Genomic DNA, 25,740 nt, shown 5'->3' with positions numbered 1-25,740 from the left:
AGAGCAGAAGAAGAAAGAGAAATAGGCTAACAAACAAACAAACAAACAAACAAACAAACAAACAAACAAAAGAAGACATAACAATAATGATGATAATCATTATTGTTATTATCACCCTGGTATTATTATAAGAACTAATAATAAGAAGAAGAAATAAGAAATAACAATAATAATAACAACAAGAAGAAGAATCAACAATGAGAGCAAAAGAAAAAGAAAAGAAGAAATAATAATAATAATAATAATAATAATAATTATTATTATTATTATTATTATTATTATTATTATTATTATTATTATTATTATTATAAGAAATAAAAAATAATCATAACAAGAATAAGAAATAACAATAATAACTAGAACATTTCGGCAGAAATGTTGTCGGGTGCCTGCTGCTGAGCAGGTCGCTCCTGAGCCAGGTTCTTCAGGGTATCAATGTGGAGCCACTAACGTGTGTGAGGAGGAGGAGGGGCCACACCTGTGCGGAGACACCGGGAGGTGTTTGGCAGGTGTCCGAGCCGCACTTCAGGTGTAGTTCACCTGCCAAAACCTCCCGTTCTTACACCGGGAGAGGAGCAGCCGTGCTTTCGGTCCTGAGCGCCAGTCCGAGGCAGCTCCGAGGGCCTGAGAATTTACATAATTTGCATATTTTCTAAATATTTAGCTTCACAAACAGCGACACATTGAGATTTAGATTTGACATTTAGATATAAAATAAAGATTAAGGTTTAGATTTAATATTGGTATATAAATTAAACATACAGATTTAGATTTAACATTCAGATTAAATATTTAGGTTTAGATTTAATATTTAGATATAAAATAAACACTGAGATTCTGATTTAATGTTTAGATGTAACATACAACATTGACATTTAGATATATTTGATATTTAGACTTAACATTTAGATATAACATTTAATGTCCATATTTTCAAACCAAAATTTCTTTCACATATTAACATATTTTTAATCAAATATGTCTCTTTTGTGTGAAAATTTTGCTAAATGTGAATAAAATGAACTAAATATTGAAAATATATCAGTTAAAAAACTGGGTTTTTTTTACAAGTGGCAACAATTTTTAAAAACGCTAAACGCATACTAAATATGCAGAACATTTTGAAATATACTTGAACTTTGTTTGTGTAGGCAGTTTTTTCATTTGTATTTTCACTAAACACCGATAAGCATTTTTTTAAGAACAGCATTAGGGACTGTTCAGGTGATTTCTCAATTTCAGCCAATCACAGAGCAGCCTCACACAGCTTCAGCCAATCACAGAGCAGCCTCACACAGCTTCAGCCAATCAACAGTTACTTTAATGTTTTGTTTGTTTTTCATCATCATCATCATCATCATCACTTCAGACACAACAAAAGTCATCAGGTCAACAACGTAAACAGGAAGTCACATGAACACACACAGGAAATGCACAAGAGTTCCACAATAAAAGCCTTTCCACTTTCTTCAGCCAATCGGGTCAGAGAACAGAAAGGAGTCGAGAGTCCTGATTGGAGGAGAGAGTGCAGAGAAAAACAACCAATCAGCCGTCTCGTCTGATGTCAACAGATTACTTAAACCGATGCCCGATTGGCTGATTTCCTGTGCTTTTATTTTGTTAGATCCAGGAAAGATTCGAAGCATTAAATCTGATAAATAAAAATATTTTGTAAACATCAACACAGTAACAACATTTATCAACAATGGCGGTGGCGCTCAGAGCAGGAAAACAGGAAGACACCTCCAATATAAAACAGGTCATTTTGGGCTGATTGAAGCTAATCAAGCTAATGTTGCTAATATGCGTGACTCTTCTGTTTTCCCCGCCCCCTCCTGGCGCTGTGGCCCCGCCCCTCAGCCAGCCACGCGGTAGTTAGCGTGAAACTCGGGCTGGATGTCACACACGCGACGCAGCAGCTCGCCCAGAACTGCCTCCCGGTTACCACGGTAACTGGCCTGTATACGACCCATTCGCTCGGCCGTGTCGCGGTCCACCTCAACCGCACTGTTGCCATGGGAACCGAGGGCCTAAATAAAAAATAGAAATAACAGTGAAATATTAGAAGTGAATTAAATATCGCACAAAAAATTCTTCAAAAACTGGAGAGAATAAAAAACAAAAAACATAAGAGTAGTGCAGTGAAGTACGGTGTAATAAAGTATAGTACAACAGAGTAAAGTACGGTGCAGTGTAGTATAATATAGTGTAGTGATGTAGAGTAGCAGTGTTTTGTATTGTAGTGCAGTAGTGTGGTACGGTGTAGTATAGAAGACTACAGTAAAGTATACTATAGTGTTGTATAATGTAGTAGAGTGTAGTATGGTGTAGTAGTATTGTAAGTGTAGCTGTGTAGCTAAGTGAACTAGTATTGTAGTGTAGTACAGTCTAAGTGTAGTAGTGTAGTATTGTAGTGCAGTATGAGTGTAGTAGTGTAGTATTGTAGTGCAGTATAAGTGCAGTAGTGCAGTATAAGTGTAGGAGTGCAGTATAAGTGCAGTATTGCAGTATTGTAGTGCAGTAGTGCAGTATAAGTGCAGTATTGCAGTATTGTAGTGCAGTATAAGTGTAGTAGTGCAGTATTGTTGTGCAGTATTGTAGTGCAGTAGTGCAGAATTGTCGTGCAGTATTGTAGTGCAGTATTGTAGTGCAGTACTGTAGTGCAGTATAAGTGTAGTAGTGCAGTATTGTAGTGCAGTATAAGTGTAGTAGTGCAGTATAAGTGTAGTAGTGCAGTATTGTATTGTGCAGTATTGTAGTGTAGTAGTGCAGTATTGTAGTGCAGTAGTGCAGTATTGTAGTGCAGTATTGTAGTGCAGTAGTGCAGTATTGTAGTGCAGTAGAGCAGTATTGTAGTGCAGTGGTGCAGTATTGTAGTGCAGTAGTGCAGTATTGTAGTGCAGTATTGTAGTGTAGTATTGTAGTGTAGTAGTGCAGTATTGTAGTGCAGTAGTGCAGTATTGTAGTGCAGTATTGTAGTGCAGTAGTGCAGTATTGTAGTGCAGTATTGTAGTGTAGTATTGTAGTGTAGTAGTGCAGTATTGTAGTGCAGTAGAGCAGTATTGTAGTGCAGTAGTGCAGTATTGTAGTGCAGTATTGTAGTGCAGTAGAGCAGTATTGTAGTGCAGTAGTGCAGTATTGTAGTGCAGTATTGTAGTGCAGTAGTGCAGTATTGTAGTGCAGTAGTGCAGTATTGTAGTGCAGTATTGTAGTGCAGTAGAGCAGTATTGTAGTGCAGTAGTGCAGTACTGTAGTGCAGTATTGTAGTGCAGTAGAGCAGTATTGTAGTGCAGTAGTGCAGTACTGTAGTGCAGTATTGTAGTGCAGTAGTGCAGTATTGTAGTGCAGTAGTGCAGTATTGTAGTGTAGTATTGTAGTGTAGTAGTGCGTACAGCAGCCTCTTTGGTCTTGAACTCTTTCTCTCTCTGCAGTCGATATTGTTCGATCTCAGCCTGAGCTTCTTCTTTAGCCTGTTTCAGACGACGGTTCTTACCTGGAGACACAATGGAGACAGACAGAGACATCAGAGACAAACCAGAGACACAACAGAGACATACCAGAGACATACCAGAGACATACCAGAGACAGAGACACACCAGAGACATACCAGAGACAGAGACATCAGAGACACACCAGAGACAGAGACATCAGAGACACACCAGAGACATACCAGAGACAGAGACATCAGAGACACACCAGAGACATACCAGAGACAGAGACATCAGAGACACACCAGAGACAGAGACATCAGAGACACACCAGAGACAGATGGACAATGTTGTTTCTTCAAGTATTAGTGCAGATGGGTTTTCTCTGAACAGTTGGCAGTCTGCTCTTCCTTCACACATTTTTTATGTCAAACTTTTTATTGTTTCACAAAGTTGGAAAACTATTAGTAACTATTGTTTTTGTTTGTTTTTATGATTCCTTCTGTTTTCTTTTCTCTCTTTATTTTTTTTAAATTGTGGTTTTGCTTTTTGTTTGCTGTTGTTTTTGTGCATTTGCGACTTGTGTTCATTTTTGTATTCTTATAATATTCTATAAAATCAATAAAAAGATGTTGGAAATTTGCTTTTGGCAATCTTTATTTCTTTTGATGGACCCACGGGTTTGGAGCTTTATGTTTTCTTTAAAAACCTCCAAAACGGCCCCGTTTATCAGCCAGAAACTGCAAAAACAGAACGTTTTATTGGATCTTCAAACGTCTACGGCCGCCGTCGTTCTTCTCGGAGGCGGGTCGACGCGTGAACCGTTTCCGGGCAGACGAGGAACCAAATGAGATGTTTTTATTATTTTGTCCACACTTGGGCGTCTGAGCGTCGCGGATTGATTGATTAGATCGCTGATTGATGAGTGCAGTCCGATCTGATCACATCATCTCCGTCTGACTCTGTGTCACATGACGCGGCCAGCATGTCCCATGATGCTCAGCGGCTGACTCATACACCGTCAGCTGAACTTTTATTTATAGGACAGCTCTTATTTTGGCAGTGTGATCAATGAGATTATTGATAATACTGACTCTGGTTTTAATCTAGAAAATGGTTGTTTGGTTTCTGTTCAGGTGACGGTGAAACATCTTCTGTCATTAATCTCTTTATTCTTCTGACCAAACTTCAAACACAAAAACCCAAATTTAACAGATCTCAGCCCTGCTGTTCTCACTGTTTGAGCATGAAACCAAAAAACACCTCAGCTTCTGACGGATTTAGGAAACATGCTCCGAAACACGTGAACACGGCTGAAGCATGAGCAGCGTCATGTGTGACCACTTTAACACGCTTCATCCCAAAAACTCCTGGACATAAAATCAAAATCATCTGTCTTTGTTCACTGAGGAAGAAAAGCCCTGTGGTCATGTGACAGTTAAAACATGTGACTCTGCACACTCACGCACGCACGCACGCACACACTCTCTCTCTCTCACACACACACACACACACACACCTGTCACTGAGACCTGCCATCATTTCGGGATTTTATGGAAATGCATCTTTCAAACAGAGTTTTTTCAGAAACGTTCCCTGCAGGTTGTTCTAATGTTTGTAAGAAAACGTTTTAATCTAACATTCAGAGAACGTTTTAAGGACGTTCGTCGTTTCAGGTCATGTTCCTGTGAGTTCAAGCTGACTGAGACGTTTGAGCTGAAACGCTCTGAGGACGTTTGGGTGTCAGATCACAGAATGAGCTTCATCAAACGTTCCCACAATGTTACATGAGAACAAAGGGAGAACATTCAGGACGCGTTGTTGAGGCCTGAGATTACACAGCTTTACTACTGAAAACACGATGTCACGCGTTAACGACATCTGATATTTCGACGTTTACAGATAATGTTCTCTGAGCGTTAAGAGGAACGCTCAGAGAACATTAGAAAACCGGATGCGCTAACACGTTGCAGTGTAACATCCTGAGAACGTTTTTAGAACCAAACGCTGCCGTCTGGACGTTTCCGTCTGAACCCGCCGGCGGAGCTCCGGGGCCCCGCGGGCCCGCAGGCCGCCTCTCCTACTCACGTTTGCGGGCCTCCGCCACCTTCTCCGCCGCTCTCTTCTCCGCCTGCAGCAGCTGCTGGATCCCCTGAGACTGGCTGGCCATGACGGACACCGGAGGAGCTTCACCGGAGGAGCTTTACCGGAGAGACGAGACAGACGCACCGACTGAAGGTCGACGGAGGGACTGTTTTCTGCTCCGGTGACCGCAGTCAGCTGACCTGACGTCACACACCTCACGTGACGCTTCTTCTGCTGCGTTTAACGGCGCGATAAGGCGCAACAGCGCCAACACCTGCCGGAGGACCAACGCTAAACTCTCCGGTTAACCCGACGGTTAGGGACTGTTCTCTACCTGTGACAGGAGGGGGGTCAGTTAGGGACTGTTCTCTACCTGTGACAGGAGGGGGGGTCAGTTAGGGACTGTTCTCTACCTGTGACAGGAGGGGGGTCAGTTAGGGACTGTTCTCTACCTGTGACAGGAGGGGGGTCAGTTAGGGACTGTTCTCTACCTGTGACAGGAGGGGGGTCAGTTAGGGACCTGTGTCTGTGTGTGTGTGTGTGTGTGTGTGTGTCTGTGTCTGTGTGTCTGTTTGTGTGTGTCTGTGTGTCTGTGTGTGTGTGTGTGTGTGTGTGTGTGTGTGTGTGTGTGTGTGTGTGTGTGTGTGTGTGTGTGTGTGTGTGTGTGTGTGTGTGTGTGTGTGTGTGTGTGTGTGTGTGTGTGTGTGTGTGTGTGTGTGTGTCTGTGTCTGTGTGTCTGTTTGTGTGTGTCTGTGTGTCTGTGTGTCTGTTTGTGTGTGTCTGTGTGTCTGTGTGTGTGTGTGTGTGTGTCTGTGTCTGTGTGTCTGTTTGTGTGTGTCTGTGTGTCTGTGTGTGTGTGTGTGTGTGTGTGTGTGTGTGTGTGTGTGTGTGTGTGTGTGTGTGTGTGTGTGTGTGTGTGTGTGTGTGTGTGTGTGTCTGTGTGTCTGTTTGTGTGTGTCTGTGTGTGTGTGTGTGTGTGTGTGTGTGTGTGTGTGTGTGTGTGTGTGTCTGTGTGTGTGTGTGTGTGTGTGTGTGTGTGTGTGTGTGTGTGTGTGTGTGTGTGTGTGTGTGTGTGTGTGTGTGTGTGTGTGTGTGTGTGTGTGTGTGTGTGTGTTGTACAGGACAGCTTGGAGATCGTCCTCCTGTCCCCCAGGACAGATCCGTCCCTCCGTATCAGTGGTGAAGACTTGTCCTGTCTGCAGCCGTGATGCTGATGTCCCAGCAGACCACTGAAGACGGCTGATGCCGGGACAGTGTCAGAGACAGTCAGGGACAGTCCTCAGGAGTGGCCCCTGTCCCCCGAGAGACCCGAGTCTCCTGAGCAGGTAGAGTCTGCGCTGGCCCTTCTTATAAAGTGCAGCGGTGTTTTCAGTCCAGTCCAGTTCCTGGTTCAGGTGAACCCAGGTACTGGTCAGAGTCCACTGTCTCAGCGTCCATTCCCTGGATGTTCACCGCCGTCTGCGTCTGCGCCCTCGGACATCCACCTCCAGCTCCTCGGTTTTCCCCGTGTTGATCTGGAGCTGGTCTCGCCTTCACCAGTCCACTAAGTTTTTGGTGAGTTGTCTGAACTCTGTGTCGTCCTCATCCGTGATGAGGACGACACAACACGAGGACGCCGTCCTCATCACTGCAGAGTCCTCAGAGGACTTTTGCAGGAGACAGTTCGTGGATCTGAACGTGGAGTCTGCAGTGTACAGGGTGAAGACACACAGTCCCGAGCCCTCACGCGCCGCGGTCGGTTGGCGAGGTAGTCCCGTATCTACGATGAGAGGCGGGGGTCCCTGCGGGGGTCCCTGCGGGGGTCCCTGCGGGGGTCCCTGCGGGGGTCCCTGCGGGCTCCAGCGTGTCCCTCAGAAGCTCAGGCTGTGTGGTGTTGAAAGCTCTGGAGGACTCAAAGGACGCGGTTGTCACAGTGCAGGACGACGGGGCGTCGGGCTGGACTGGGTCCATCGATGAGCAGATGGGGGGCGGGGACGGACCGGGACAGCCTCCTGGTGGACACAGGGTCCTCCGCACGGTTATTTGACAGTTTTGCTTTTTTTGCTGTTTAATTTTATTTTATTTATTTATTCTTTTTTGGCAGATTTACTTTTTTCTTTTGTGTTTGCGGTTTTATTTTATTTTACTTATTCATTTGCAGTTTCTTTACTGCAGTAGAAGAAGTCGTTAGATGACGTCATGTCCTCACCGGAAGTCTGTGCAGCGCTGAGTCAGCTGAACCAAACCGGAAGCAAAACAAACAGCAGGGCGCAGGCGCAGCAGCGGCCCGAGCTCGCGTTGCGGAGGGACCAACAAACTTTATTTCATTTTAGTCACTAAAACTTTGTTTTTTTTGTTGTTTTTATTGTGTTTTAGCGGGAAACTGATGTCAAACGTCTGCGTCACCGAGCACGTGAGAAGCAACACGAGACCCACCGGAGCGCGAGACCCGCTGCAGCCAGGCGGAAGTTGAGAAAGTTTGAAAGGTTTGAAATTAAAATCTAAAGTTTTCTGAATTTTATCTCCGCAGCCGTTTGAGCTACAGCGGCGACTGACAGCTTTAAACGCAGCAAAAATCATACAGAATATTTTCATTTTAGAGTATTTTATTATTTTGTTCTTAAAGTAAAAATAAGTTTATTGTTGTTGGTCTCTTTCTGATCAAAAGTATGAATCCATGAGTTCAGTGGAGGGTTAAGGCCACGTCTCGCGGATTACACTCATTCATTTATGAGACAGAAATGTCGTAATTTTAAGATATTAAATGAATTAAATTACAGGGAAAAAGTTGTAATATCATGAGATTAAACTGGTGCATTTATGAGGAAAAAGTCTTAATATTACACAATATTACAAAATTAAACCCCAAAAATGTACCATGATAAAGTCATAATTTAGGGGATTAAATTTACGAATTTATGAAGTAAGTCGTAATATGACGAAATTAAACTCAGAATATTCAAAGATTAAACCCATAAATTCACGAGAAATAATTGTAATATTATGAAATGAAACTCAGAAAGTTACTTGAAAAAAGTCGTAATTTTTACAAGATTAAACTCTTAAACTTGAACATTAACCTGAAAAAATCATAATATTACATCAATAAATGTGTAAATTTACAAGAAAAGAATTGCAATGTTAACAGGATTCAATTAATTAATTTATGAGGAAAAAAGTAACAATGTTATGAGATTGTGCTCATAAATTTACACGAAAACATTTGTAATATGATGAAATTAAAGTCAGAAATTCACAAGAAAAAAGTCAGTTTTAAGAAATAAAACTCAGAAATGTGCTAAAATAAAGTTGGAATGTTTTGAGATTAAACTCAGTCATAATATTATGAAATCAAACTCATATTTACAAGAAAAAGTCACAATTTCCGAGATTATAAAAAATCTCCATATTACGAGGTTAAACTTGTAAATTTGCAAGAAAGAATGGCGTAATATTACAAAATTTAACTCCGAAATTTCACAGAAAAACGCTGTAATGTTTCAACATTAAACTCGTGAATTTAATTAAAAAATCAGCCACAATATTACAGAATAAAACCAAAACATTTACCAGGAAAACTTTTAATTACTGCGTCATTAAATCCCCCATAAAAAAGACGCAGTATTACAAAACTACAGTCGTGTATTTACGAGACGCTTCTGGACAAAAAGAACGATGACGTTTCTCAGCCGACGGCGGCGAGTTTTTGGGAACTTTCTGTGTGTCACGCTAAGCTCGTCAGCACTGAGCTGGTTCCACTGGTTTTACTGGTTTTACTGGTCCCACTGTTTTCTCTAGTTTCACTGGTTTATCTGGTTTTACTGGTTCTGCTGTTTTCTCTAGTTTCACTGGTTTTACTGGTTCTGCTGTTTTCTCTAGTTTCACTGGTTTTACTGGTTTCACTGGTTTTACTGGTTTCACTGGTCCGGGGGCGATGAAGAGGAGTCGGCTGCTGGCCGTGCTGGTGGGCGGGGTCTTCTGCGTGGCTGTGATGTCACTGTACCGCATGCTGGAGCTGATGCAGGGGGCGGAGCTTCAGCGGCGCCAGGAGACACCTGCAGGACAGGTGGACGAGGTGAGTCCACATGCGGAGATGCATCAGTGGAATTTCAAAATAAAGTGACCAGGTTTCCACACACCAGATATTCCAGTTTTTGCCTTTATTCTGAAATCTTCCTCTGAAGCTGTTTACATGTGGAGCGATGCAGCCGTGCACGCTCTGATTAACGTGCACCAGCCCCCGCCGTTTCTTTTTTTTGTTTAAACTATCTGGTGATTTCTTGGCAATGATTTTCTTTTTCTTTAAAGATCTCCAAAAATTTGGGGCGATGTGTTTGATTTGTTTTATTTTGTCTGATTTTCAATGAAAGCGAGTCTGCCAAACCTGCCGGCCCGCCAAAATAAAATCCACCAGCTTTTGGAGGGTCCACAAAAACAGCCCCCCCTCCACTTAAAAATAAAGAGCTGTCCCTTAGGCCTGCTCTTATTTTTTAGGGATTAAAAAATAATTTGAAAACACACACACACACACACACACACACACACACATCTACTAAAAAATATTTATTGTCATAATTAGAATCCATGAGTCAAATCTCCACAATGTCTTCCTGAAAAATAACCCAAAAACATAAATTGAATAAAAGAAATATTAAATAAGCTTTTTATTTGATTGTATTTTTCGATGTATTTAAAGATGAATAGGTGAAGTAAAGGATGTAAGAACTTGTGTGTACTTGTTTGTACATTTACTTGTTTTTATTTTTATTTTTTGTGCTCAGTGTGAGCTCGGCTGACGTTTTTTTTGTCTGCAGGATTTGTCCCGCCTCCAGCAGAAGATTGACAGGTTGGAGCGTCTCCTTAGCGACAACAGCCGTCTGGTTGCTTCGCTGCGGGACTCTCTGCTCCACAGCAAAGCATCATGGGAAACGGCGGGCGGGGCCAATGGCAGCTCAGACTCCGCCCCCGACCGAGCAGACGCGCTGCCTGGCTGCCGATTGGCTGAGGCGACGAAAGGCGGTGCGGAAGGCGTACAGGTTAGTTTTTGTTTTTTTTTTAATTTGAGTAAAGTTGAAGTAAAGTCACTTCAGGAGGTTTGCCGTGTTTTTATTTCCATTATGTTTTTGTACTTTGAAAATATATGTCCTTTTTTTTAAGTCAGCAAAGTGAATTTTATCGGAGTATTATAGAAAAGTAAGAAAGCAGAAACAATAATGAACACAAAAAGAAAAACAAACAAAAGACGATAAAAACAAACAAACAGCTTGTTGCTTGGGTTCAGTTATTTTGTTTTCTTTTTCAAAAACTCTGTCATATTTAAAGTTTTAATCACTTCATCACAAAGATTATAAAATGTCTGAAAGAAGGGGTCTGAGTTTAAAGAAAACATGTTTAAAACTTCACAGAAGTGATTCGGTCTTTAATTTTTTTAAATTATTGTTTTCATAAAGAAGAAAAAGATTTAAACAAAGTGTTTTAGTTTTCATTATAATTGTTGCAGCTGCTGGATGTTTACAGCCTCCTGCCCTTCGATAACGTTGACGGCGGCGCCTGGAAACAAGGCTTCGAGATCCGTTACCAAGGTAACGAGTGGGACGAGCAGCCGCTGGAGGTTTTCCTGGTTCCTCATTCACACAACGACCCCGGTGAGACCTGTGTGTGTGTGTGTGTGTTCACTAACATCTGTGTGTGTGTGTGTGTGTTCACCAACATCTGTGTGTGTGTGTGTGTGTGTGTGTGTGTGTGTGTGTGTGTTTCAGGCTGGTTGAAGACGTTTGACAGTTATTATCAGGATCAGACCAAACACATCCTCAACAACATGCTGATCAAACTGACTGAAGACAGCAGGTACGCATCCCTACCTTCATCTACATCTACATCCCTACCTTCATCTACATCTACATCCCTACCTTCATCTACATCTACATCCCTACCTTCATCTACATCTACATCCCTACCTTCATCTACATCTACATCCCTACCTTCATCTACATCTACATCCCTACCTTCATCTACATCTACATCCCTACCTTCATCTACATCCCTATCTACATCTGCACCTACATCTTTATCTGAATCTACATCTAAAAATTGGTGTTTTTTATTTTTATTTATTTATTTGATGATTTTTTAAAGAAGGGGTTTTCTCTTTAAAACCCACAGGTTTGGCAGGCATGTTTCCTTTAAAAATCACTAACATGACCTCATGTATTGGCCAGAAACAGTCAAAATGTAAATTATTGTGGGATTTTAAAATTTCCAACAGTCCTTGAACACATCATGTGTTATCATACAGATTTGTGAAACTGAAAAACTGTGAAGATTTTCAGAACTTTTACAGGTTTTCCATGACCATATGACTCCTGCTTTTAGCAGGAGCATGTCCTGATGGTCTTCCGGGTTAATACACATTTTTTCCCAATAATCTTCCAGGACTTTTCCAGGACTTTGAATTAAATGTGAAAGACCAAACACTCTCTGAAACGACCATCGATTCTCTTCATCAGCACTTTTTCATCACTATTAAACACATTTTTGAATGTTTAGACAGGTTTTATTTTCTTAAGAAGCTTTTTGGGGAGTTCTTTTGAAGAAAACTTGTCTTCCAAATGTCACAATTATCAAACTGAAACTGTAAAACCTGCGGACAGAATCAAACTGCTGCTGACTGAGTGATTCTGACGGCCCTGAATGTCTCTGTCCATCAGGAGGACGATGATTTGGGCCGAAATCAGTTACTTCTCTAAATGGTGGAACGACATCGACGAGCAGAAGAGAGAGATGGTCAAACGGTAACTTCCTGTCTCCATTTCTTCATTCAGAACATCCCTGAAAAAACAAACAACAACAAAAAATAAATTAAAAATCCCCCACAAAACTAAAACAAAATATGCAAACACATAAAACTGTAAAACACCAAAAAACAAACAGGAAACACCACAGACCTGCTGTTTCATGCACTGATTGATTATATCTGTGACTCCATCCACCTTCCTTTTCACTCCATTCGCTTCACGTCTCGCTCCATCCGCTTCACGTCTCGCTCCATCCACTTCACGTCTCGCTCCATCCGCTTCAAGTCTCACTCACTCCATCCGCTTCACGTCTCACTCCATCCACTTCACGTCTCGCTCCATCCGCTTCACGTCTCACTCACTCCATCTGCTTCACATCTTGCTCCATCTGCTTCACTTCTCACTCCATCCGCTTCACGTCTCGCTCCATCCGCTTCATGTTTTACTCCCCCCTTTTCGCTCCCTCCACGCTCACTCTACGTGAGGACCTAATCTCTGAACTCTCTCTTAAACATATTTGTTGGATGAAGAAAAAAATGACCAAAAAAGATCGTAACAGAAGTTTGACGTCATCTGAAAGTCTTTTTTTCTCTTCACGGGATTTCTCTGTAAAACGTTTTTTGGCGAAACCTTGTTTTTTTGTTTGTTTCATGTTACTTCCTGATTTTAGTGTTTTATTGTGTTTTATTTATTTTGTTTACATGTAGTTCCTTTTTTATTTGCTTCTCCATTTGTTGGTTTGTTTAATTCTCCTCTCTGCTCCTCTGTGATTGGTCAGCCTGGTGGGGGCGGGGCAGTTGGAGCTGGTTACAGGCGGCTGGGTGATGGCGGACGAAGCGAATTCACACTACTTCGCTCTGCTGGATCAGCTGATCGAGGGTCACCAGTGGATCCAGCGCCACCTGGGTTCATGACGCTTCCTTTCCTCTTGCTGTTTGATTGTGGTCTTTTGGTGTGTCGCCGTGGTAACCCTGATTTCTGTGTCCAGGTGTGAAGCCGAGCAGTGGCTGGGCCGTGGATCCGTTTGGCCACTCCCCCTCTATGACCTACCTGCTGAAGGGGGCGGGGCTTAGCAACATGGTCATCCAACGCGTTCATTACGCCGTCAAGAAGCACTTCGCCCAACAACGGACACTGGAGTTTCTATGGCGACAGAGCTGGGGTGAGCGAGAGACACCGAGACAAAGTGATGACAGAGAGAATGATGGGAAATTAAATAAAGAAATGTCCTTAAATCTTAGATGTGTCCTAAAAGCCTAACCAATCAATCAAAAACAATCCAATAAATAACCTAAGATGATAAAAATTTTTTAAAAATTAGAAATGTTCTAAAAAATGATATGAAATCCTAGAGATGTCCTTGAATCCTAAAAAACAAAAATGTCCTAAAATCCTAGAAAACAAATTTGGAAAATAAGAAAAAGAAAGAAAGGACAGAAAAGTTTGGAGGAAAACAGATTCATGACAGTTGATGATAATAATTTGAATGAAATTTTTTTTAAATAATCTGAATGTTGATGTAAGAAATATTTTTAAAAAAAACATAATACAGGAGATGTAAAATCACACAAACAAGAAAAACAAGGTATTATTCTTTGAAACAAACGTTTAAATAAAGAAAGAAGCAGAAAATGATGCTATGAGAAAATTTTTTTAGGTTTTATTTAAAAATAGATAAATAGAGAGGAAATACAGTAGCTTTTATTATTATTTTTCAGATATTGCTGAAGATTAAATTTACAATTTGGGCAAAATATCCCAAACTTTGCATTGTCTCTCTAACCCCGCCCACTTCCTGTGTGTCAGACTCCTCCCCTCACAGTGACATCACGTGTCACATGATGCCGTTCTACAGCTATGACGTACCGCACACGTGTGGTCCGAACCCGGCTGTCTGCTGTCAGTTCGATTTCCACCGCCTGCCGGGGGGGCGGGTCTTCTGTCCGTGGAGAATACCGCCACAGCCAATCACAGAGCAGAACGTGCAGGACAGGTATGAAGGGGGCGGGGCCAAAGAAGACTAATTCATATTTATAAACTTTATTATCAAAAATAAAAGCTTTGAGTTTTGTTCTGTGACTCTGAGCTCTCTGGTTTTACTTTTTTTTCTTTGACTTCTGTTTTTTAAATTTAAACTTGTGAAATGATAATCCTCCGACTCGGAGTCCGACAGTTCCTGAAGAAAAAACTCATCCGATTGTTTTCACAAACAAAAAACACAGTTTTTTATTTTTATTTTTTATTTTGGAACCAAACATCCTCCAGGATGAGCTGATTAGTTTGGCTTTGGAAGGTCATGGTGACCTTGACTTTGTCTCATTCTCATGAACACAATATCTCAAGAACAATTTGTGGGAATTTCCCACTTTGGCACAAACAGCCACTCAAATGATGAACTGATTAGATTCTGGGTGTCAAAGGTGAAAGGTCACTGTGACTTTGAACCCGTCTCATTTCCTGACTGTGATATCTCAACCAGACTTTTAGGGAATTTTACTAAATTCGGCACAAACGTCCACTTTGGCTCAATAATGAAATGACGAACTGTCCTCCTGTTAGACACGTGTGTTGTCTCTCTGATGGTGTGATGTCTCTGTGTATCCTCTCAGAGATGTCCTCCTGTCTCTCTGATTGCATGTCCTCCTGTCTCTCTGATGATTCTGTGTGTCCTCTCAGAGCTGTCCTCCTGTCTCTCTGATGACTCTGTGTCCTCTCAAGGTGTCCTCCTGTCTGTCTGATGACGTGTCCTCCTGTCTCTCTGATGGTGTGTCCTCTTGTCTCTTTGATGGTATGATGACTCTGTGTATCCTCTCAGATATGTCCTCCTGTCTCTCTGATGTTGTGATGTCTCTGTGTGTCCTCTCAGAGCTGTCCTCCTGTTGGACCAGTACCGGCAGAAGTCCCGTCTCTTCCGTTCTCCTGTTCTTCTCGTCCCGCTCGGAGACGACTTTCGCTTCGTGGACTTGAGCGAGTGGAATGCTCAGTTCAGTAACTACCAGAAACTCTTCGACTACTTTGACCAGCACCCGGAGCTGCACGTCAAGGCAAGACGCCTAAGACACGGAGTCTGTTGATATTTGGACAAACTGTCTTTGATTTATGGACACATTTTGGTGAAAGGCCAGTGCAAACTCTGATTGTGTGATGTTACGTCCATTTTTAAAATCATGGCGCCCCCTAGCGGCCGATGTGCAGTAAAAACTGAGAAAGAGTAAGTCAGTTTCCTTGTCTTCTTTCTGTTCTCAGGCTCGTTTCGGGACGCTCTCTGATTACTTCGAAGCTCTTCAGCGGCGTCTGAGCGCAACAGGAACGACTCTGCCGACACTCCGCGGCGACTTCTTTACATACGCCGACCGTGACGATCATTACTGGAGCGGGTACTTCACCTCCAGACCGTTTTACAAACGCCTCGACCGAACGCTGGAGGCCACACTCAGGTACTTTATCTCCTGTGTGACTCAGGTACTTTATCTCCTGTGTGACTCGGGTGAGTTATCTCCTGTGTGACTCGGGTGAGTTATCTCCTGTGTGACTCAGGTACTTTATCTCCTGTGTGACTCGGGTGAGTTATCTCCTGTGTGACTCGGGTGAGTTATCTCCTGTGTGACTCAGGTACTTTATCTCCTGTGTGACTCGGGTGAGTTATCTCCTGTGTGACTCGGGTGGGTTATCTCCTGTGTGACTCGGGTGAGTTATCTCCTGTGTGACTCGGGTGAGTTATCTCCTGTGTGACTCAGGTACTTTATCTCCTGTGTGACTCGGGTGAGTTATCTCCTGTGTGACTCGGGTGAGTTATCTCCTGTGTGACTCAGGTACTTTATCTCCTGTGTGACTCGGGTGAGTTATCTCCTGTGTGACTCGGGTGGGTTATCTCCTGTGTGACTCGGGTGGGTTATCTCCTGTGTGACTCGGGTGGGTTATCTCCTGTGTGACTCGGGTGGGTTATCTCCTGTGTGACTCGGGTGAGTTATCTCCTGTGTGACTCGGGTGAGTTATCTCCTGTGTGACTCGGGTGGGTTATCTCCTGTGTGACTCGGGTGGGTTATCTCCTGTGTGACTCGGGTGGGTTATCTCCTGAGTGACTCGGGTGAGTTATCTCCTGTGTGACTCGGGTACTTTATCTCCTGAGTGACTCGGGTGAGTTATCTCCTGTGTGACTCGGGTGAGTTATCTCCTGAGTGACTCGGGTGGGTTATCTCCTGTGTGACTCGGGTACTTTATCTCCTGTGTGACTCGGGTGAGTTATCTCCTGTGTGACTCGGGTGAGTTATCTCCTGTGTGACTCGGGTGGGTTATCTCCTGTGTGACTCGGGTGAGTTATCTCCTGAGTGACTCGGGTGGGTTATCTCCTGTGTGACTCGGGTGGGTTATCTCCTGTGTGACTCGGGTGGGTTATCTCCTGAGTGACTCGGGTGGGTTATCTCCTGTGTGACTCGGGTGGGTTGTCTCCTTAGAGATTTGGGTAGGTTATCTCCTACGTGAGTCATACAGAAGATATCCTACCCAAGTCCCACAGTTGGAAACCTACCCACATTGTTTATTTTGTATACTCTTTATTTTTGGATTTTTTTAAAACTTTATTTTCTATAACTGCATTTAAAATTGTTTATTGTTTTTTTTACATCGATTTCTGGTGTCTTGATTTTACTGAGTCCTTCTTTTCTTCTGTAAACGTTTCAATTTTTTAGAGTAAATCTTTGATAAATGTCTCTTTTTCTTCCTTTAACAGGGCGACAGAAATCCTATTCAGCCTGACATTGGCTCAGATGCGTCGTTTCCGGGGCGACGGTCGTCTGGTCGATGACTTCCCGGCACATGAACACTTCCAGCGTTTAACGGCGGGGAGGCGGAGCCTGGCGCTGTTCCAGCACCATGACGCCGTCACTGGCACCGCCCGAGACCCTGTGGTGGTCGACTACGGCACCAGGTGGCTACTTCCTGTTAGCACCCCAGCCTGTTAGCCTGTTAGCATGTTAGCGAAGTCAGAATCAGTCAGTATTAGTGATGGGTAATGAAATGTGCTGGGACATTATTTTATTTTATTTTATTTTACCTTTCTTTAACCAGGGATAGTGCCTTTGAGATTCAGAATCTCTTTAATATTTGAGTCCTGGCAGCATGAAGACTTTCACATAAAGAACAAACAGACTAAAAACACAAACACTTAAAAACTATCAGCAGAAAGATTCACATACAACAAACAACAGACTTAAATCAATCAGCCGTTTAGCGGCCTTTGGCAGTCAAACAGTCCTGAATGGTGTTTTTAAAGTTTCATCATTAAACTCCTGATAAATGGAGACGGAGAGGCTGAGCGGATCAACACACTGTGAGCAGCTGATCAATGATGAGTCAACGCTAGTTGCAGGTGTTAGCATAGATAGCATGGCTGTTGATGGACTGTTTAGATCAAAGTTTTAATAAGGTTCTTACTTTTCAAACATTTACCTTCATTGTTATTGCTTGTTTTTACGTGTGTTGCTAAATGATGATTTTTTTCACATAACTTTTATGACACATCAGAATTAGCATTGTAGCACCTGGAAGTCTTTAGCATCTTTAGCCCTAGCTTGTGTTTTGTCTCATTTGTCCCTCCATGCTCTCTGTTGAAGGATGGCGTCGCCACCGGCAACGGTAACAGGTACCGCCTCGCTCCGTGTGCGCAGTTAGCGTTAGCTTCCCTTCATTCCCACTCATTTAGTGTTAGCATCTAACATTAGCTGCCATCATCCCGCCTGATGAGAGTTTCGTTAACGCCGTTTGTCCGTCGTTCTTCCTTTTTGACACTTTTTAAAGTGAAGCTGTTTGTTTTAGTTTTGTGCAGAGAAAACAAAAATCAAGCCATGTGATTTCACATGTTTATTCTGAATTCATTCAGGTCAATTCAATAAAATATATATTTTTTTTAAAATAAGAACTAAATTAAATTTCTGAAGTCAAAGAAAATGAAAACTCAGTGACAATCAAAGTTTGTATTAAACTGAGTTTTTATTTTCCAGGTTGTTTCGCTCGATCCTGAACCTGCACCAGGTGCTGCAGAGCTCCGCCCACTGGCTGCTCCTATTGGACAAGAGCCAGTACCACCACGACCAATCAAAACCCTTCATGCAAATGGTGACCTTTGACCCCCCACCTCTGTTACCTTTGTCCTATCTATTGTTTCTGTAATATTTGTATCTTTTTATGGCAGTATGAAAATTAAACTCAGCAATCATTTTTTAATAACCGAAGAAGACGCTCAAAGAGACATCAACAGCGTCTGATGTGAAAACCTTTTTACTTTAACCTTTAAACTTTAAAATAAGAAAAACTTGTCAAAATGTGTTTATTGAAAAATTGCCAAAAATTAGAAAACAGTAACAGCCAAAATGTTACCTTTAAACATTTTTAGAGAAAAAAAAAATTAAAAATGTTAATAGCCAAAATCTTTTCTTTAAAGATCACCACAAATGTTTAAAGAAAACATCTTGAATCACCAAAATGTGTTCTTTGGATCCTGCTTAAAATATAAAATAAAGAAAAAAAATCCCAAATGTTCTCTTTACAAAAAAAGAAGAAAAAGTCCAAATATTTCTTGAAAAACGTCTCGTTGGTATGCCAGCGAACAGTCTGAAAGTCTGCAGCGTCGCAGCAGGTGAGTTGATGAAAAGTGAAGATTTATAATCAATAGCGTTTGTGTGTTTCAGGACGACGTGATGTCGGCGCAGGACGCGCTGCCTCAGAAGACGCCGCTCACGCTCAGCCAGGAGCCCAGGTGAGGGGGCGGGGCTTCACAAATACTTTATTGATCCTCTGATGGAAATCACGACACGTCACAGTCGCTCTGATGTGAAGCATCACTAAAAAAGACAAATAAACGACACACATTATGCTGCAGCGTTTGACAGCAGGATGTAAAATATTTAAAAATATGTGTAAAATTCTGAGTCTGTAAAACATGTAAAAATAAAAATGTGCATTATGCTGCATAACAATGTAGAAAAGTAGTGTTTAAGTCTTAGCAATATAAAAATAATAACATTTTAATGAAATAATGTAATAAAAATAAAATAAAATGATTTGTCATGCCAGTAAAGCCTCCTTGAATTGAATTAAAAACATGTATATTATGTGACATTATTGAACATAATCATGTAAAATATTTATAAAAGTGTGCCATGTATAGAAAGTTGTAAAAACAGTACAGTTTATAAACTGGTGCATAAAGTTTAGAATCATAAAAATATACAAACTGAGTTAAATAAACCTGTAAGCGACCTGCTGGTGAGAAAAAATAAAGGAATCTGCTGCGTCGAATTTTTAATTTTTACAGATTTATTGATTTATTGACACAGTGAGTTTTGTCTCTGAGTCACAGCAGCGCCACGTCAGCGGTTACTGTGTAATAAATACAAGAGCACGAGTTAATAACCAGTGCATAACGAATTAATAACCAGTTAATAACGAATTAATAACCAGTTAATAACGAATTAATAACCAGTGCATAACGAGGAAATGTGAAGTCTTGATGATCCGTTTGTGTTTCAGGTCTCTGATCGTCTTTAACCCGACGGAGCAGCTCCGCTCGTCCGTCATCAGCGTTGTCGTCGACTGTCCCGATGCTCAAGTCGTCGACGCAGAAACAGGTCGACCAATGGCAGCGCAGATCTCTGCGGTGTGGGTGGAGCCGAGCCGAGCGTCCGCAGACTCCTTCCAGGTGAAGAACGCTTCAGTCAACTTCATGATTTCCCTTCAGTCATTTCAGTTATTATTATTATATTTGTAATGTATTTCCTCTTCTTAGTTTGATCACATTTCTCAAGTTATGTAAATAGAATTGTTATTATTATTATTATTATTATTATTGTTGTTGTTATTGTTATATTTATACATATTTTGATTGTGAATACTAATACTGCTACTACTAATAATGATAGCAGTATTGATAATAACAACAATAAAAATGATACCTATAGTACTTGATTATTATTTTCCTCAGTGTCATTGTTATTGTTATGAATAATAATATTTATATTTTACGTTGTCTCCGTCAGCTTGACTTCCTGGCTGAACTTCCTCCTCTGTCGCTCGTCGTGTATCATGTGACCAAAGCCTCCGCTGGCTCCGCCCACCAGGTTCAGTACACCTTCAGTGGCCGCGGCGACCCGCCAACCATCCAGGCCCAGCACTTCCAGGTGTCCCGCCCACAAGGACTTGAGGCCGACGCCCCCCTGTCACTTAGCAACAAACATGTCCAAATATGGAGCTCCCCGGAAACAGGCCTGCTGCAGGTCAGACTTTCAAATTAAAAGACTGTCAAACAAACATTTTTAATCACAACAAATTGAAACATGATGAGTTTTATCAATCAAAACTCAAAAATGTGTATTGAAATATGAAATATAAAATATATAGATAAAGAAACTGTGCAATCTTTTATTTTTAAATGACTAAAGTTATGAAATTATTATAATTTAATCAGTTTGTTTATCTGATGGATTAAAACAACAGAAATGTTGTTATCTGATCATTATTATATTTCCATTTATATTCACTTACTAATAACATTAATTAAGAATGATAATTTATTTATTGATTTATTTTTATTTGTTAATGATGTTTTTTTATTTAATGATTTATTTTTCTATTGTTAATGATGATTTGGGTTTTTTAAATTTTATTGATTAATACTCACAATAACTCAGCTGGAACGTTTTATTTTGAAATGTAGAAGCTGCGTCTGCGGTCCGGTCTGACCCGTCAGGTCCAGGTCCAGTTTCTGTGGTACGGAACCAGAACCGGAGCCAACCGGGACAAGAGTGGAGCCTACCTGTTCCTGCCGGGGGAGGAGGGGGCCCAGGTGAGACCAGAACCAGAACTACTATAATAACTAGAACCATATCTAGAACCAGGACCATATTTAAACCCACGACCATAGTCACATCCAGAACCACAGTCAAATCTAGAACCAGATTTAGAACAAAAAACAGATGCAGATGCTGCTGTCGGACCAGGACTAACTCTCCCCCCCCCTGCAGCCATATTCGTACTCGGAGCCCCCCCTGGTCCGGGTCTCCAGAGGTCCACTGTTCTCTGACATCACTTCCTGTTTCCGGCACTTCTCGCACACGGTGCGACTGTTCCACCTGGACGGTAAGAACCCCAGATCCATGATCCAGATCCACGATCCGGATCTACGATCCAGATCCATGATCCATGATCCAGATCCATGAACCGGATCCATAATCCAGATCTACGATCCAGATCCATGATCCACGATCCAGATCCACAATCCAGATCCATAATCCAGATCTACGATCCAGATCCACGATTCGTGATCAGGATTGATTGATTAATTGACTATTGATCCAGAATCAGAATCAGAAATACTTAATTGATCCCTGAGGGGAAGTTTAGTTTCAGGGTTCAGAAGTCTCAGAGTCTTAAAGGAGACAGAGGAATACTTCAGTGAAATTAAACATGAGTACTAATATCAGATAAATGTATCTAAACACAAGTATACAAGTATAAATGTACGTCAGCAGTGACTGACTTCCTGTCTGTGCCCCAGGGCATGCTGGGAGAGCCCTGCAGATTTCCAACATGGTGGACATCAGGTCAGAGGTCAACCGCGAGCTCGCCATGCGGCTCATCAGCGATGTCGCCAACGGCAACCGATTCTACTCCGACCTCAACGGTTTCCAGGTACGTTCTGATGATGTCACAGCTCTGATGATGTCACAGCTCTGATGATGTCAGCGCTGATGATGTCACAGCTCTGATGATGTCACAGCTCTGATGATGTCAGCGCTGATGATGTCACTGCCCTGATGATGGCACAGCTCTGATGATGTCACAGCGCTGATGATGTCACAGCGCTGATGATGGCACAGCTCTGATGATGTCACAGCGCTGATGATGTCATAGCGCTGATGATGTCATAGCTCTGATGATGTCATAGCTCTGATGATGTCATAGCTCTGATGATGTCACAGCTCTGATGATGTCACCGCTGATGATGTCAGCGCTGATGATGTCACAGCTCTGATGATGTCACAGCTCTGATGATGTGCTGTATTGATCAGTTATTGATTTTGGGTGCAGATGCAGCAGCGGCGGACGCTGTCGAAGCTCCCCCTGCAGGCCAACTTTTACCCGATGAGCTCGGCGGCGTTCCTGCAGGACGCCACGTCTCGCGTGTCTCTGCTGGCGGCTCAGAGTCAGGCTGTGGCGTCCCTCAGACCAGGTGAGGAGACCGTTTCGGTCAGCCTCTGTTGGACCGGAGGGTTTTAGGACACTCACGCAGGTCAAAGGTTTTTAGCAATTTCATTGAAACCTTTTTCTTTCAAAACTTTTTGGTGATTTTTTTAAACAGATTTTTCTTTCAGAAAAATATTGGCAATTTATTAAAAGAAAAAACAAAAAAATTTGGAAATAAGCCGTCAAAACGTCACATCAAATCGGTCTGCGGTCCGTTCTGATGGCTTAAAGGTGAGACCTGTGACCTGTGACCTGTGACCCCTGACCTCTGACCTGTGTGTCATGTGCAGGTGAGCTTGAGGTGGTGTTGGAGCGCCGTCTGCAGCAGGACGATAACCGCGGCCTCGGTCAGGGCGTCACCGACAACAAGCTGACGGCGAGTCTCTACAACCTGCTGCTGGAGGATCATGAGGCGGGGCTCAGGTGAGGCAGGGCTCAGGTGGGGGGGGTGAAGGGGCTCGGTGATGACATCACAACGAATGAATCGATCGCTCAGCCGCTGACACGTGTGATGATGTCATCAGGTCGACTCTAAACGTAATCTTTTTCACTTCTGATCTTTTTTCTCTTTTCTGCACTTTTTAAATATTTTCTTCACAGATTTCATATTTTTTAGTTTACTTATTTGCTTTTATGTTTTTCTCTTTATATTTTTTGGTTTCTTTTCTTTATGTAGTTTTTCTTTCATTATTGATTTTACTTTTCCATTATTTTCATTGATGTATTTATTTGTAATTTTTATTTATCTATTTGTTTCCTAACAGGAAGTGGGAGGAGCCTCTGTTGGACACCTGTCACTGCTCGCTCACCTGACCTCGCTCTCCCTCTGCCACCCGCCATTCACCATGTTCGCCCTTGGCGACAGCCAGGGGCCGAAGCTCCGCCCCTTCCAGCCGCTGAGCGCGTCACTGCCGTGTGACGTTCACCTGCTGAACCTGAGGACACTGGAGGACGTGCAGGTAAGGCCTGGAAACACCTGGAAATAAAGACCTGGAAATAAAGGCCTGGAAACACACCTGGAAATAAAGGCCAAAAAAGTTTGACTAACTATTTTTCTTGAGAATTTTTTGCCGTTTTTCACCTTTAAGGTGTTTGTTTTTGTTTTTTTTGGCGTCCCCTCTGTCCCGCCCGTCCTGCCGGCGGTCCCCTCAGTGGACGTCTCTGACTCGTCGTCTCTTTCTGACACACAACACAAAACGTCACAAAATAACAAAAACACGTGTTTTTAAACTTTTGAAACATCAAAAGAGAAACTGAGGAATGTTTGTTTGTGTTTGTGGTAAACAGGAAGCAGAAAGTCCATCACAGGAAGTGGCTCTCCTCCTCCACAGGAAGGGCTTTGATTGTAACTCCGCCCCCGAACCACCACTGCAGTGCACGTGGAGCGCGCACGAGGAGGTGCACGCACACACACACACATTATTTTTAATTATTTCTTATTTTTATTATTTTATTTACATTTCACGATTTTCTTTTTTAATTAAGATGTAAAATGATAAAAAGTGAAAAAAAAACGAATTATAGGTTTAAATTCAGTTTTTCTTTGATTTAAAGTTATTTTTCGGTGTCGTCTTTGTTCCGTCATTTTAAGGTTTTTTTACGACTTCTTAAATCTCGTCTGTGATTCAGACTTTTCTTCTTCTGTGTTTTATTTTCGGAGCTGATTTCCGTGTTTTGGTCTGCAGGTGAATCTGGACGATCTTTTCTCGCCTCTTCAGTTTCGGTCCGTCCGGCGTTCGGCTCTCACTCTGCTGCGACTCCACGACGAACCCCAATCTGCCCGGCAACAGCAGCCGCCGCGCATCGCTCGCCTTCCACCGATGGAAATCAGCGCTTTCCGCGTGGAGATCGACTGACAAACGAGCTAAAACCCGAAATGTCGTCGGTTTGTGACCGAAACGGAGGAGCGTTCGTTCAACATCAAAATCTGACACAAAATAACACACAAAACTTAAAACGTTCAAACGGTCCTGAAAAACCTGGAAAAGTCAATGCATTTTCAAATTATACACTGAAAGATGAGTTCAAGGACCGTCGCAAGTTTGAAAATCCAACAATAATTTCTGTTTTTATAGTTTCTGGCTGATAAATCAAAGCAGTTTAGGGATTTTCATTTTAAAAATGTCGAAAATGTTTTTTATTTAAAAAATCGCCAACTATAATTTTCTCTTCAAAGTTCCCCAAAATAAAACAAAAAAATCACCAAAATATTTTCTTTAAAAAATGCCAAAAATACTTCCTTAGAAATCCCCCTAAATAAAAAAATTGCCAATTTTTTCTTTAAAATTTACAAAAAGGAAAACAAACATTTTGAATGCAGTTCTTATTCTGTCCTGAACTCATTATTTAAAAAAATAAAACAAATAGAAATGAAGGAGAGGGCGATGACGAGAATGTTTGGTCTTTAAAAGTCCTGGAATAGTCATTGAAAAGTCCTGGAAATAATGAGGTAAAAAGTGGATGCCGTCTGTGAAAATTAAATTAAACTAAAAGCAAATTAACATTAAAATAAAATGTTGAAATCAGAAATCAGTGTCAAAGGTCAAAGTCATTTTTAATTTAAAAAACAAAACAAAACAGAAAAACACTGAAATTAAACTGACAGTTTTAATTTAAACGACTACAGCAACAAAAAGGGACCAAACCAGCTGTCAGCTGTTCACTGAATGTGTGTGTGTGTGTGTGTGTGTGTGTGTGTGTGTGTGTGTGTGTGTGTGTGTGTGTGTTATGAGACTGTGGAATTGTGGGTAAACCGGCGTGATTGATGTTATTCGGCGTGTTGTGATCAGATTATTGATGAATGTTTTCTAAAAGCACAGATTGTTTCAACAGTGAATGTTTTTTCTTTCATTTTTTGTAATTTTCAGGTTTTGCTGTGAAAGAAACATTTTGGGGGAAATTAATCTACTGATTTTTTTAAATTTTAATTCAGATTTTTTTATTTTCTGTGAACAGATATATTAACGAAACATATGAAGTATTTAAAGCTTAAAATTATTTTTAAAAATTGTATTTTTATTTCAATGAATGGATGTTTGTTAAGAGGCAGATTTCTGATTTTAATACAAAATAAATTATTTAATTTTCAGTCTTGTTGGCTAATTGTTGATAATTTATACATCAGAGAGTTTCTACATGTTTACAACTACACCTTTTGTCATGTTAAATGTGTGTGTGCGCTTTGCCTTGTGTTTTTTTCGGATACTTTAGTTGTT

The 25,740-nt window shown here is 41.7% G+C and overlaps 3 protein-coding genes across 3 annotated transcripts; 2 read left to right on the top strand and 1 right to left on the bottom strand.

Annotated features, from left to right (window-relative positions):
* Nucleotides 1-1,303: 1,303 nt before the first annotated feature.
* On the bottom strand, nucleotides 1,304-5,722 carry atp6v1g1 (ATPase H+ transporting V1 subunit G1). The gene is made up of 3 exons (XM_042515029.2): nucleotides 5,517-5,722; nucleotides 3,393-3,493; nucleotides 1,304-2,030 (listed from the first exon to the last, which is right to left on the bottom strand). Exons 1-3 carry the CDS (start codon nucleotides 5,596-5,598, stop codon nucleotides 1,857-1,859), a joined length of 357 nt encoding a protein of 118 aa, XP_042370963.1. The 5' UTR covers nucleotides 5,599-5,722; the 3' UTR covers nucleotides 1,304-1,856.
* A 1,992-nt stretch (nucleotides 5,723-7,714) lies between these two features.
* LOC121959715 (alpha-mannosidase 2) lies at nucleotides 7,715-23,338 on the top strand. Its single transcript, XM_088071466.1, has 22 exons — nucleotides 7,715-7,978; nucleotides 9,372-9,567; nucleotides 10,307-10,528; nucleotides 10,993-11,137; nucleotides 11,252-11,339; nucleotides 12,200-12,283; nucleotides 13,065-13,192; nucleotides 13,275-13,448; nucleotides 14,093-14,279; nucleotides 15,153-15,330; nucleotides 15,533-15,723; nucleotides 17,016-17,213; nucleotides 18,286-18,400; nucleotides 18,973-19,040; nucleotides 19,814-19,982; nucleotides 20,320-20,556; nucleotides 20,997-21,125; nucleotides 21,304-21,418; nucleotides 21,837-21,970; nucleotides 22,370-22,511; nucleotides 22,816-22,948; nucleotides 23,290-23,338. Exons 2-22 carry the CDS (start codon nucleotides 9,427-9,429, stop codon nucleotides 23,336-23,338), a joined length of 3,027 nt encoding a protein of 1,008 aa, XP_087927592.1. The 5' UTR covers nucleotides 7,715-7,978; nucleotides 9,372-9,426.
* Nucleotides 23,254-25,613, top strand: LOC148186259 (alpha-mannosidase 2x-like). The gene is made up of 3 exons (XM_088070769.1): nucleotides 23,254-23,484; nucleotides 23,813-23,923; nucleotides 24,211-25,613. The coding sequence occupies exons 1-3, from the start codon at nucleotides 23,371-23,373 to the stop codon at nucleotides 24,379-24,381; spliced, it is 396 nt and encodes a 131-aa protein (XP_087926895.1). The 5' UTR covers nucleotides 23,254-23,370; the 3' UTR covers nucleotides 24,382-25,613.
* The last annotated feature ends 127 nt before the right edge of the window (nucleotides 25,614-25,740 follow it).

Source organism: Plectropomus leopardus, chromosome 20, assembly GCF_026936395.1.
Source record: "Plectropomus leopardus strain MGB_pleo_1.0 chromosome 20, ASM2693639v1, whole genome shotgun sequence".
Classification (NCBI taxonomy): Eukaryota; Metazoa; Chordata; class Actinopteri; order Perciformes; family Serranidae; genus Plectropomus; species Plectropomus leopardus.
This window is presented reverse-complemented; position numbering and strand designations above follow the sequence as displayed.

Excerpts from the sequence above, each read along its gene's own strand:
- atp6v1g1 (XM_042515029.2), bottom strand. The coding sequence starts at position 5,598 with ATGGCCAGCCAGTCTCAGGGGATCCAGCAGCTGCTGCAGGCGGAGAAG. Across the intron at positions 3,494-5,516 it reads GGTGGCGGAGGCCCGCAAAC|GTAAGAACCGTCGTCTGAAA; the intron begins GTGAGTAGGAGA and ends TTGTGTCTCCAG. Across the intron at positions 2,031-3,392 it reads TCAAGACCAAAGAGGCTGCT|GCCCTCGGTTCCCATGGCAA; the intron begins GTACGCACTACT and ends TTTTTTATTTAG.
- LOC121959715 (XM_088071466.1), top strand. The coding sequence starts at position 9,427 with ATGAAGAGGAGTCGGCTGCTGGCCGTGCTGGTGGGCGGGGTCTTCTGC. Across the intron at positions 13,449-14,092 it reads TCTATGGCGACAGAGCTGGG|ACTCCTCCCCTCACAGTGAC; the intron begins GTGAGCGAGAGA and ends CCTGTGTGTCAG. Across the intron at positions 19,041-19,813 it reads ACGCTCAGCCAGGAGCCCAG|GTCTCTGATCGTCTTTAACC; the intron begins GTGAGGGGGCGG and ends TTTGTGTTTCAG.
- LOC148186259 (XM_088070769.1), top strand. The coding sequence starts at position 23,371 with ATGTTCGCCCTTGGCGACAGCCAGGGGCCGAAGCTCCGCCCCTTCCAG. Across the intron at positions 23,485-23,812 it reads GGACACTGGAGGACGTGCAG|GAAGCAGAAAGTCCATCACA; the intron begins GTAAGGCCTGGA and ends TGTGGTAAACAG. Across the intron at positions 23,924-24,210 it reads CGTGGAGCGCGCACGAGGAG|GTGAATCTGGACGATCTTTT; the intron begins GTGCACGCACAC and ends TTTGGTCTGCAG.